This window comes from Mirounga leonina, unplaced genomic scaffold (genome assembly GCF_011800145.1).
Source record: "Mirounga leonina isolate KUSES-001 unplaced genomic scaffold, KU_Mleo_1.0 Mir_114, whole genome shotgun sequence".
Taxonomy (NCBI): domain Eukaryota; kingdom Metazoa; phylum Chordata; class Mammalia; order Carnivora; family Phocidae; genus Mirounga; species Mirounga leonina.
This window is the reverse complement of record NW_023270265.1, coordinates 22,159,331-22,171,973: the sequence shown is the minus strand read 5'-3', so window position 1 is coordinate 22,171,973 and position 12,643 is coordinate 22,159,331. Positions and strand designations below refer to the sequence as shown.

The 12,643-nt window shown below is 47.8% G+C and overlaps 1 protein-coding gene across 32 annotated transcripts in view; it reads left to right on the top strand.

Moving 5' to 3' along the window:
* SORBS1 (sorbin and SH3 domain containing 1) overlaps positions 1-12,643 on the top strand; it is a 227,050-nt gene that overhangs the window by 129,966 nt on the left and 84,441 nt on the right. For 13 of the 32 annotated variants that reach the window (XM_035025550.1, XM_035025593.1, XM_035025559.1 and 10 more), the window contains 3 exons: positions 3,236-3,916; positions 4,527-4,889; positions 8,540-8,684. In XM_035025550.1, coding sequence (XP_034881441.1) covers positions 3,236-3,916; positions 4,527-4,889; positions 8,540-8,684 — 1,189 coding nt within the window. The remainder of the gene's footprint in view (positions 1-3,235; positions 3,917-4,526; positions 4,890-8,539; positions 8,685-12,643) is intronic. The other 19 variants (XM_035025654.1, XM_035025640.1, XM_035025631.1 and 16 more) reach the window with 2 other exon arrangements.

Sequence of the window (12,643 nt, the reverse complement as noted above, 5' to 3'; positions counted from 1 at the left end):
GTATTTTTTTGTCTGTCACTATCCAAGAATTTTTTTTTTTTACTGGGGTGTCTTCAAGGGAACCTGGCAGATTGGTGATACAGAGGTTTTATTCTGTATATTCAGTGTAAAATTGGCCACTCAACTTTCAAGAACTTTAGGTCATACATTATTTCTTGGATTTGTTTTCTGAATGCAAAAATGGCTTCTTGTCCCTAAAGCCATTGCCAGAGCTGTAAGTATACACTGGCTCAGACAGAAGCAGGTGGGCTGGGCTGGTGACTGCCTTGGCTCGGCTTCAGATGAAGACAGTTCTTAGATCCCACAGGCCTCGCATCTCCTTATAAGGAATGAATTGGGGTCCAGGAGACCCAGGGGCCAGAGGGCAGTCCTGTCTCCTGGTGCTTCCATTTGCTGCCTTCCCTCCTGCTAGCCTGGACCTGCTGTCCCTCTCTCCTCCCCTCCAGGAACGGGGTACCAGGGCTTCCTTCTCTCTCTCAGCATCATCGTGTGGTCACCAGTGGAGGCAGAGATTGGTAGTTTCTGGAACTATATCAACTAGGAACATATCCGATTCTTCAAGCAGCCCCATTTCTTCCCTGTCCCCACCTTCTACAAAGATAAATGGGATTTCATTAGTAGCCAGCTAGGCAGGAATGGAAACGGCCTATTTAGTTCCTACAATGTTTACAATAAATCAGAAAGTAATTCCTTATAAAGTGACGGTGCCTATCCCCCTCCTTCTTTAGGACAGGAAGGCCTTTGGCTCTGAGTGCATTGTCAACACTCTAGGGAAGCGTCCTCTCTACAGGGTCAAAGCCCCGGGAAGGCTTGTGCCTGATGTAATGCAACCCTGGCACCTTTTATGGCCATAACCAAATTAAGTTAAAAACTCATTGAAACAGATTTCTATCTTTGGACAAGAAGGAATCACACGTGGGACACTCGAGCTCAAAGTAAAAGTAAATAAATCTGAGCCAAATTCAGAATTGTCTTCTGCTTACCTCCCTGACAACTCTCACTCAGCCTAGCCTGTAGCCCCTTTGCTGCGTGCTAGTTCGAGTGTTTTGTTTCTAGAGAGCATTGTTCAGTCTGAGACATGCCCCAACCTCCAGTGTAAGTTCACGGAAACCAAGTAAGTCCCAGCTGGAGGGTTTTCCTCCTGCTAACTACTGAAGAGAGGCCGTTCGGTTTGTGTTTTTGGCTGGTGCACATGGCCTCATTCTGCTGGCACTGTCATGGACACCCTGTGGGAAGGATAGGCATCGAGTTAACCTAGGGTATCCAGATCACTTCTTCTCGATCTGGGTTATTTGTAGCTTGAAAACTGAGTTTGTTATGGGATAGGTTGCTTACTGTTTCTGGGGCTGATATTCTCATCCACACTCAAAAAACTTGATTTCTCACCTATTCACCCTTCCCCTTTCTACCTGCAGTCCACAAAAAATAAAATAAAAACCCCCAAACAGACCCACACCCTTGCACTCTCCCAGTTTTTGGTTATAACCCATTTACCAGGTAGTGACCAAACTCGTAATACACGTGACCTGTGCCGTTTAGAGGACATTCTGGTTTTCCTCTAGTACTGGGCTATCTTTTTTTTTTTTTTAAAGATTTTATTTATTTATTTGACAGAGAGAGACACAGCGAGAGAGGGAACACAAGCAGGGGGAGTGGGAGCAGGAGAAGCAGGCTTCCCGCGGAGCAGGGAGCCCGATGCGGGGCTCCATGATCCCTGGGATCATGACCTGAGCCGAAGGCAGACGCTTAACAACTGAGCCACCCAGGCGCCCCAGTACTGGGCTATCTTTAAAGATAGAAGCAGTGAGGAAAATCTAGTTGTCTTAGCTTAGGCTGCTATAACAAAATACCACAAGCAGGTGTCTTAAACAACAGACATTTATTTCTCCAGTTCTGGAGGCTGGGAAGTCCAAAGTCAAGGTGCTAGTTGATTTGGTTCCTAGTTAGGGTGCTCTTCCAGGCATGTAGACAACCACCTTCTCACTGTGTCCTCACCTGGTGGAGTGAGCTCTGGTCTCTCTTCTTCTAAGGACACTAAGGCCCCATCAAGGGGGCCCCACCTTCATAACCCCATCTCACCCTAATTATCTCCTACAGGCTCCACCTCCAGACACCATCACTTGGGGCCAGGGGTTCAGTATATGAACTTTGGGGGGACATGCACATTTAATCCATAACACTAGGAAAAGAAACTTCTCATTTTCTGGTCTAATTTCTAGTTGAGCCATGATTGACAGATGGTTCTCATTGAAATGAGGATCATTCTGGAGATTTACCCCGTTTCCTCTGCCCCACTGAGACCCACGGAGGAGCTGGGAGCTGTGTGGAGGGAATGAGATGCGACCTACAGCTTCCTAACTCTCAGCCTGGAACCAGAGCTTTGGGCTTACTTAAGCCAGGAGTGTGAGGCTGGTCACCCCACTGTGGGATTGTCTGAGGAAGGGGCTGGAATTGGATGAACCAGGCACAGTCCAATTCGGTAGGCAAATCAAGTGCTTCGTGGCCTGGTCCCTTTGTTCTCTGTGCATCGGAACGGGAGACTACGTGCTTTTAATCTCATGCCTGTCTTCCTCCTAATAATTAGTTCCATCAAATTGCTTCCTCTGAGAAAAGAGCACAGGTGGATTCTAAATCCTTAGCATTCTCTTCTTGGTAAGCTTTAATTTGTTATGCTTATGGAATTGAGTGCTAAATCTCAGTGATTCAATTAAGACATCTGTCTCCTGTGAACACAAATAAGGATGATTCTTCCAATTCTCTATTTCCTAAGGGAAGAGAATGAAAGACATTCAAGCGTTTCAGTGAACTTAAACTTTTAGCATGAAGGGCATGGCGAGAGAAATCTTTGAGGAAAAAGTGAGAAAACTGAGGGGGCTCTGGGGCCTCTTGCCCCAGCCTTGAGTCCTTGGGCACCCGTCAGTCAGGAGGGCTAACAAAGGGTGCAGGTCAGCCAAGAATCGCTGTCAAACTGACTTAGCCCACGACCTCTCCTGGGCTGAGATGTGAGTCAGGCCTGCCACTCCAGGTGAGTATGATTCAGCCCTTGGCTTCACCCGGAGGAGAAGTGTCGGGACCTAGAGGAGTGCTAAGCTCAGGGTTTGCTTAAAAATATGTCAAGAATTGTTTTTCTTCAGATCATGTTATGGTGTTATTTCTAATGGTGGTCCTTCTTTCCATTTCCCTCCTCTTTCTTTTTTCCCCATTTTCATGCTGTCTCTTGAAAATAATGCTAAAGGTTCTCTCTCCCCCTCGGCCTCCTCTCCCTAAAGACCGCTTTGCATGGCAGCATCCCACCATCCACAGTACCTCCAAGGACTCCCTCTACCTGAGCTCACCAAAGCCTTACGTGCCCCCCAGCACCCCCAACCAGCAGAGGCCCTCACGACCCCAGCTCGTCCCCAAAGGTGTGCCGCGCCCGGGGCCCTCGCTTCCAGGTTCCGTGTTTCCCGGTGCTTCCTCCCAGCCCCAGCAGCACCATGTGGCCACCAGGACAGGTTACAGTGAGAATGTGAGCTCTAACCCACGTCATGAGGCAGATGGGAATAAAAAGGTCAGCAGCTTATACGTCCCTTGTTTATCCAATAACATCTGCCGGGGGGCAGTGGGAGACGCCTCTCGCGTCGCGCATGACCCAGCCACGGGCACTCCCTGGGAAGCTGCAGGCGCTCGCGCACCCAGCATTGTGTCCCTCACAGCCGGCACAGGGACACCACCCTCTGCTCCTCCTGACCCTCCCCAGCTCTTCTTTGACATCCGTAAAGCTGCCGCTAACCGGGGTGCGAGCCCTTCCCTGTGCGCTCGGCCTCCGTTCCCAGACGCGGCGAGACCACCTGTGTTAGGCCCCCAGCTTTCCTCTGCTCCCGAAAACCGGAAGAGAAAAGAACCTTACCTTTTGCAGCCGTGTTATCCAGCCAAGGCAAGGAATGAGGAATGTTTATGTGTCTTCTACACCATCGCTCTCCAAACTCGTGGAGGCAGCTCACTTGTTTGCTGAGCAGCCTCTCCTCCCTCTCCTTGTCAACATTGCCGCAGCCTGAGTCCCGAATTCTGCTCTCTAAACACCTTGGTACAGCCCTCTTTGTCCCCCTCTCTCTTCCCTGGTAGTATGTAAGTATGCCGCAGTGTGGGATCCGTAGACTAATAGGCTGAGATACGGGGTGTCGATATTTTATCACAAGGGGCCAAAGAAACTGTATTTGCTCCCAAGCTTTCAGGCTCTGCAAGCAGTTGGGGGGCTAAACACAGCCTGTCTGCCTGTTCTGCTGTTCTCTTTCTCTCTCTCTAAAGTGTTAAAAGGATTCAAAAATAGATGGATGGAAAGTCAACTTGGATGGGGTTCCCTCTGTGTCATGGAGTGTCAGGAGGCCAGCTGGCTAGCACTGACTGTCTCATGTACTCTGAGGAATGGGCACCGATTAAATAGTTCCCAGAGAACATCACTGCATGTCCAGTCTCAACTGTTTAAATATGGAATTCCTTCTTCCCTGCCGTGCCCCTTTACGTAACGACCCCCTTATTTCCTACAGGATGCCACTTTCTCCAGTTCAGCCCAGCCTGAGATAATAGTTGTCCCTCTCTACCTGGTTAATACCAACAGAGGGCAAGAAGGCACAGCCAGACCTCCAGCATCTCTGGGGCCTCTTGGCCCCCCAGGCCCGGCGACCGCCCCTGCCGGCTCACCTCTGACCTTCCCGACTCTAGATGATTTCATTCCCCCTCGTCTGCAGAGGCGGTCCCACCACAGCCAGCCAGCCCGCGCTCCTGGCCCCCACCCCCCCGTTAGCCAGACACCACCATCCTTCTCACCACCTCCTCCGCTGGCCCCTCCGGTCCCGGAGGGCCCCCACAGAGCCTCGGAGCCTGACCTCACGGGAGCTGTTTCAAGTACCGTAAGCTTCTGGAATCCCCTCCTCACGGCTTTCCTGAATGTCTGCTCCTGGCAGTGAAAAACCCCTTTCTCACTGAAGCACTAAGTCGTGAGGGACGTGTCCGCTGCCACTGTGCTCGCGTGGTCAGCGGACCCTGTTTGCTTCCCCCCGAATGCATGCCTCCTGCGCGTGGGTGTGTGTGGTCTCCAGCAGCTGCTCACGAGCCCCTCACGTCCCTCTTCCTGTCTGTCCTGTTCGGAATGCACATCTTGCTGAAAGAACTCCGTTTTCCCTCCGAGAACCTCCGTGGCCTTTCCTTTGGCTCGTGATGCTCTTGAGAGGCCAAGCAGATGCGGCGTTGAGAGCCGAGGAAAGCTGAAGAGCCGTGTGGGAAAGCCAACGGCATGCTCTCCACCAGGGAGCAGTGAGCCTCCAGGGGAGGAAGAGATTCCCTCTTTTGTTGAGTTAGCAAGTAAACTCTTTTATGTACACTGATGGCAGAGCGTAGTTTTAAAAAAAAAAAAAAATGAGGGAGTTGAGTGTAATTGAGCAAATGGATCTAAAAGCCCTGCACAGATGTTAGGACTGTTTTCTCCAAAGGCAGAGAATTGCTAGGGCCCCTGACTAGTGGCTCCCAGGGGCCTTTGTGGCAAAATGTTGCTCCAGGGGTCGTGTGAAGGTCAAGGGCCCTGACACCTCAGGTCCCATCCCGTGAGGGATGAGTCCCCATTGTAGATGGGAGAGTCCACGTGCTTTAGAGGAAAAGCTAAATCAGGGCACCCAGTCTTTCTTCTCCTCAGGAGCCCTGGGAATCGAGAGGATCTGAGAACCTCAGAGTGAATTGTAGAATGGGAATGCATGGATCTACTCCATAGGCCTGTGGGATGCAGGGGGACCGAGTATGTTCAAGTTCCTAGGATAGCACTTCCGATGGAGAGAGCGCTCAGTAACTGTTTGCTACGTTGTCGAGGACTTGCCCTCGCAAATGGGGGCCAGAGTCGCTCAAAAATAAGTTATTTGCTAATTAGCAATTAATGAGCTCCTACCATATTCCAGGCATTCTGCTACATTCTGTAGGTACGGTTATGAACAAGGCACAGGCCTTGCTCTCAGGGTTTTTCTTAGGTACCATATGGGCTCTCAAGCTTAGTGTACATGGGATTGATTATCTGAGAGGCAAAAAAGCTCATTTAAGTTGTCAACTCCAGGTTATACTTCAGAGTCCTGATTGAGTGGATCTGCAGAGGGGCCTGGGGCTCTGACCTGGTAACACACATCCTGGGGATTCTGATGCTGAGGGGCCTTGGACCACATTTCAAGATACAGTGGGTCATGTAATTGGCTGATGCAGCTAAATGTTCAGTAACACCCCTTTGTGTAAAGGTTTGTGCCTACAAAACTGGCTCTAAGGGTTCATTAAACTGAAGCCAGTCATGCAAAAAGCAGGGCAGGGAAACTTCTTTTTGGCTTGTAGGAGAACTTATAGCCAGATACCAGGCACACCAGAGCTGGGGATGGCTTCATTCTGGTCTGGGTCCTCTTTGCAAATCTCTAGATGCAACACAATGCAGTTAGGTCAGGACTCAGGCAAACATGGCCCAAGGGCTTTGGATATCCTTTGCAACTCAGTCCCGTTGGAGGAAATTGCTAGATTGTTTCTAATGCACTCCCCTCCCTCCAACCCAGCTTGTAGATGAATTGAGAAGCTGTTCTTGTTTTGGAGGGTGGTATAGATATTCTTCCTTTGGCACAGAGTATTTCTCTAGAGCAGTATATAAAGCGAGAATTTTTAGTGCCCTAGTATACAATCGTGAGTGGTTTTGTTGTATATTCTAAAATTTATCATCTGTATAGATCTAGATTTGCATATCGGGTTTTGTTACAGGTGATCCAGAACAGGCTAGTTAGGACAGTGTCCTCAGTTTCTCAAACCTGACTGATCAGCCTGGTATAGACTTCTGGGGGAGTCCTCAGCTGGCCTGATAACTTCTGGTTTGGTCCCAGGTAACAGTAAGGTGAAAAGGGGAACTGCTTGGGATCCTCCACTCAGTGAGAACTATCAAGAAGAGCAGGAGCCCCTGGGGATGGTGGCCAAGCCACAAGTTGAGATTTGCTCCATCTGTAGCTATTTGAGAATAAGAGGGGAAAAGAAAATTCATGTGAATTGATCCAGGTTCTTTAGTCAAGAGCCATTTTTGTGATGCTCCAGAAGTAAGACTTGTGCCACAGAATAAAATTTTGTGGAATGTTTCATGTTCACATGATCCATCCAGATACCACAATAAGCATTTATACCTTAGGAGTCACATGCCTGATTTTGTGTGTGTGTGTGTGTTTCTTGGATGCATTATGGCAGAGTTTTCACGGATATATCATTTATCTTTATTAAATCACTTAGGAAGTAAATTAAGACAAGTGTAATTTTTTTCTACTTTACAATTAAAAAAATGGAGAGGAAGCACTTTTGAACAAGATCATGTTATGCCTCTTGAGTCTCGGGAAAGCTTTTATTCACTAAATTGAGCTGTTGCTCATAACTAGCAGCTGCAACATTAGGGCACTTTTCAGAATTAGACTGAAGCCCCTACTGTGTGTCGGGAGCTGTCCCTGGTCTCTTTGCAAAGAGATGGCTCCAGTCATTCAGGTGGTGTTTATTTACTGAGCACCTGCTGTCTGCAGGGTGTTGTGCTAGGTGCAGGGGTCAAAAAAGAGGAAGGGAGGCATGGCTTTTGTCCTACAGGTGCTTAGAAGCTGATCTCTGGAGCATACTAATTGCTTTGAGCCATACTTGCATCTGGAGAGTAATGATCAAAGTCTTGCCTTTCAAACTCCTTAAGAATGACATTCCAGCTGGAGGTCTGTAAATTCCAAAATAGAAATTTTGTAAACAGGTGTGATAGAAGAAACTGTGTAGGTATCCTTACTGCATATTGAGGTCTTATTTTCCTGTGTTTAAAAAAGACTGCCATCATTCCCATCGTGCAAATTATAATTTTAATAGTAATGATTCTGTTGGATTTTATAGCTGAAACCTCAGGTTTTTGAAGTCAGGATTTTTATAAGTCTTTACCACTTCAGAGATCTTTGTCACTCAGTACTAGAGTGAAAAAAAAAAATGTCAGGGTAGAACCGGATAACATCCAAATCTCAGAAGCAAGTGCTAGTAAGTTTGTTGAGTGATGCAAATAACAAGGGTGGCTTTCCAGGAGGACCAATACTTAATTTTTCCCTACTCTTACATCGATGGCTTCTTGTCCTCACATTGTCTCATGTCTCTTTAGACAAGCGTACTAAACTTTCCTGATTTTTCCCTTAAACCAGCTCTCGTTCTCGGATCACATTTGGAATTGCATGAGTCTTGCATGTTGTTCTGCTTTGTTTTGAATTTCCTTTTTCAGTAACCGGATTGATCCACAGTTATTACCAGGTGAAAATAATGATATTGCTGAGACTTCCAGTAACACTCACCTTCCCTCTCTACCCTTACTAACACCAACAAAGAGACTAAACCTTCCAGATTAAACTTCTAACTGGAATTAGTGATGTCTCATTGATTACATTTCTTTTTATAATTAAGGTCCTTGTAAAACTGTAAATTTCTTCTTTTTAAAAAGCATTAACATTAGATTTCATGTACTTACAGTTGGTTACAATGTGTGTTCACTTTTCAGGATTCAGGTCCTCTACTAAATGAAGTTTCTTCATCCCACCTTGGAACCGATCCCCAAATCTCCGCACCAGTTAGCAAGCCATCATCTGCCTACCCCTCTACGACAATTGTCAATCCTACCATTGTACTCTTGCAACACAATCGAGGTAAGGGACCTTCGGGGAGCGCCCCCAGCTCACTGGCATTAACAGAGCTGTTCTGTGACTTCCGGGGGCAAGAATTCTGCCATTCCGCAGAAATTTTCACAAACCCCATCCTTCCCCAAGGCCGTCTGCCCCCCGTTTACTTCCATGACCCACAGCAGGGAGACAGGCCCCTGAGTCGGAATGATGTCGGATATCTGCGTAAGTAAGCTGGTGTAGCATGTGTTGCGCGCCTGGGGCAGTCGCAGTTGTCTTCAGATGGGAGCACCAAAAAGAAAGAAAAGACGGAAGGGAGAAAGTCTGTGCCTCTTAACTCCTCATCATGAGCATTCAGATCAGAGCTTTGCCTGGAAAATCTACATACAATAATACCTCTTTTAATAAGTCATGTGGTTCTTTTTTTTTTTTTTTTTAAAGATTTTATTTATTTATTTGACAGAGACAGACAAAGCGAGAGAGGGAACACAAGCAGCGGGAGTGGGAGAGGGAGAAGCAGGCTCCCCGCGGAGCAGGGAGCCCGATGTGGGGCTCGATCCCAGGACCCTGGGATCCCGACCTGAGCCGAAGGCAGACGCCTAACGACTGAGCCACCCAGGCCCCCCGGTCATGTGGTTCTTTGACATCATGAATTTTCTAAAAAGCAAAATTTTGAGTACCAAAATAAAAAAAAAAAGAAAGCATAACGGGTGGAAACCTTTATAAAATATCAAACGTGTTTTTGTGGCCTCTAAAGCAGGCACTGGACTTTCTCTTGATGACTCACTGGCCTTGACTCTTGCCAGCAGTTATCACACTGGGCTGTCATTTGGTGTGCACCCTCTGGGGACGTGAGGCTCACGTGGCTGTTTGTCCCTTACGCTCCGTGGCCCCATACAGCTCTGCTGAGGGTTTCCATGTTTGTTTTCTGTTGTTTCTCTTACTGCTTCTAGTTGGTTCTTCCCCTTCTCTGAAGGGGCATCTTAGGTAAAGCAGAAGCGCTTTGAGGTAATAGTTGTATCTGTTGACCCTTCTGCTTTAAAATTTCAGGAGATGATTCTAAGTCCCAAGTTTTACTAGTTGGAATTCAATGGAGAGAGAAACTTTCCCTTCATAAAAATCCTTTTCAGTGTGAAGTGTAAAGTTGTCAAGCTGTTTCCTAGAGCAGAAAGGGCTTTTTAGTCTGAGTTTCAAAAAAAGCTGGGCACCAAACCTCTCCTTTTCTTGACTCGCTGCTCGCCTACTGCATAGTTCCCCCAGCCCCCCCACCCCCCACACACATTAACTTGGATGAGAATGGAACTGGAATCTATTTTTAATTGTTTTCCATATTAAATGGAGTTTTTTGTTTCCTGCTTCTAACTTGTAAAACAGATGAATGAAACATTTCCTCTCACTTAAAAATCTTCCCACTTGAATCTTAAATAGTTATTTGAGTAATTTTATTTTTTTTTCATTATGTATGGCCTCCATATTAACCGTCCTCCATGAATCTGTGTTCTTCCAAAGATGACAAGGGTCCCAACCCTAACCCTAAACTATATAAGACCCCATTCTCAGTAAGGGCCATACCCCTTACTGGCAATAGCTTTCTCTGCCCAGACAGTGTCCACAATGCAGGACAAAGTGAAATTTTGGTTCTCTATGAACTTCTTTGTGACTCATCTTTAAAAAAAAAAAAAAAAAAAATCCAAACAGAAGCAAGTTAGTTCCCAGAAGGAAAGGCAGTTTCTCTAAAAATGGGATTTATTCCCAAGGCAACTTGGTTTTTGGGAAATGCCAAGTGTAATGTCAGCTGCTTCCACCAAGTTCCTCTGATGACACCCAGTGAGACATCTTTGGGCACAGAAATGCCTGTAGTTCTTTTTTGTTTCTTCTCTGGGCAAATGGATTCCTCTTACTTGCCCAAATGCTTTCGGTTCTTGCCTTTCTCTTTTGTGCAGTTCTGCCCTTTGGGTTTAAAGATCAGAATCGTGCTGCCAGAATCACACATCCTTCAGTAAAGGATACAAGTACATTCGTTTTTTGGAATTAAAAGTAGCTTCTCCTAAAGAGTAAACCATATGTTCCCTAAGGAGGCGGAGCAGGACGAGTGGAGGAAAATGGAGGCGCCTAGCCACCTAGCTTTGGATCACTAAGTGTCAATGGGCTTTAGGTCATGTGTTTTTGGCCTCGCTTTGGAATTTACCCAGCCTGGCAGCAGTACTCATAGAAAGTACCCGTAGAAACAATTTCTTAACTATTGCAAAATCTCCTGAGGGAATGATAACTTTACTCTACTTCTGGAATTCTAATTTAGTCATCCTAAAAAAGGTTCCCTTTTTTTTCTTGCCTAGATGGCCCCAGGGCACAGTGTGACAGTAACCGTCTCCCTGCAAGCCAGGCCCCCAACTGTAGACACACGAGGGGGCTTCCCTCGTACGTCTGCCCTGGCACGCACCACACAGCTCCTCGCCCCCCTCCTCAACATTTAGACTGCATGTCTGAGGGCAGCCCACTTATGATCAGTCTGGAAGGAGGGTTGGAACTAGAAAACTCAGGACTGAAGAGGTGCCTGGGCCCCCTAGCTCAGAGCTTCTCAGTCTTCAGTGTGCACGGTCTTGGGAGTACATACTTGCAGATTTGGATTCAGGAGCTCTGAGGCAGGGCTGAGATTCTGCATTTTTTTTTTTTTTCAGCAACTTGCAGGACACATCAGTGCTTCCGGTCCATAGACCACACTGGAGACTAAGAGCTCCGTGGCTCCCAGACTCTGGGACTCATGGTCACAGGAAGCAGCCTGGGGACTATCCTTAGGGTTGCTCATTTTCAACTATAGTAAATAACACCCCTGAAAAACAACTGCTCTTATCCATATCACATGTCATTCTGTGAAAGGCCATTTCAGATCCCAGAAGGAGGAACAACATAGCCTTTTAAGTTGAATAAGTTTGCTGTTGCCTGCCTGATGAGGAAGCCCTTGCCTCCGGTTGGCAGACTGGAGTTTGGGAACCCTCGGTCTGGTGGGCACTTTGATTGGACAGATGAGGAAACTAAGGGCAGAGTTTATGCGATTGGTCCATATCCCCTAGCAAGTTGCTGGCGGAGCTGAGCCTAGAGCTCAGCTGGGCTCCTGTTGTCCCTCTGGTGTGAACTTCGTCCGCATCCAGAAGTGGGCAGGCTGTTCCACTGGCTGTGAGCACCCCCACTGCTCTGTTTCCTTCTTGCCCACATGGATTCTGGAGGGAGGGTAGGGCCGCAGCCAAGCGGGATGATGACAGCACCCAGGGGCTGGCCGGTGCTCTATTTTTGTCTATGCGGCTGCTTTATATTTAGCAGCCGTGGAAGGTAAAGGTCATTTTTGTGCTTACCCTGAAGCACGTACACACAGAACTCTCAGAAGGAGATCTTGGGCTCCCCTCCACGAGAGCCCAGGAGGGTGAGGCAGCGAGAGGCCATCTGTGTTGGGGAACAGTGGTGGCCTGACGATCAGGGTTGGAAGGCAGCCCACACTAGGAGTTGGGGATCCAGGTTCTAGGCCCTCCTCTGATGTTCAGTTCATGGGTAGTATGTGCCGCTTCTCTGGGGTGTCTCAACCCACCTGCCCTACCTGCTAGGGTTGTTGCAAAGATTTAAAGTGTTAACATACGAAAGCTCTTAAAACAATGTCTGGTGTTTGACCGAGCTCTCGGGAGGGGGTAGCTGCCGTGGTTACGATCACGGTTCTGTTTCCTTCAGAACGTTACTGAGACTGGGGTCGTGATAACGTCCTGGTCCCTTGAAACCAGGGGAGTTGGGAGGATCTCCTTCCATGATCCGATCACCTTGAAACCAGACGGAAACAACCAGAACACAGTGACCGTTCCCTGAATCTTGGTGCAGACGTAGGAGTGGGGGCTTGGAGACACCACACCTGACAACGGAAGTAATGCCCCAGCATCGGGCTGGGTGTGGTGGCCACGCCACGGTCTGGCATCTCAGCCCAGGGGACAGTCAGGACGCCAGTT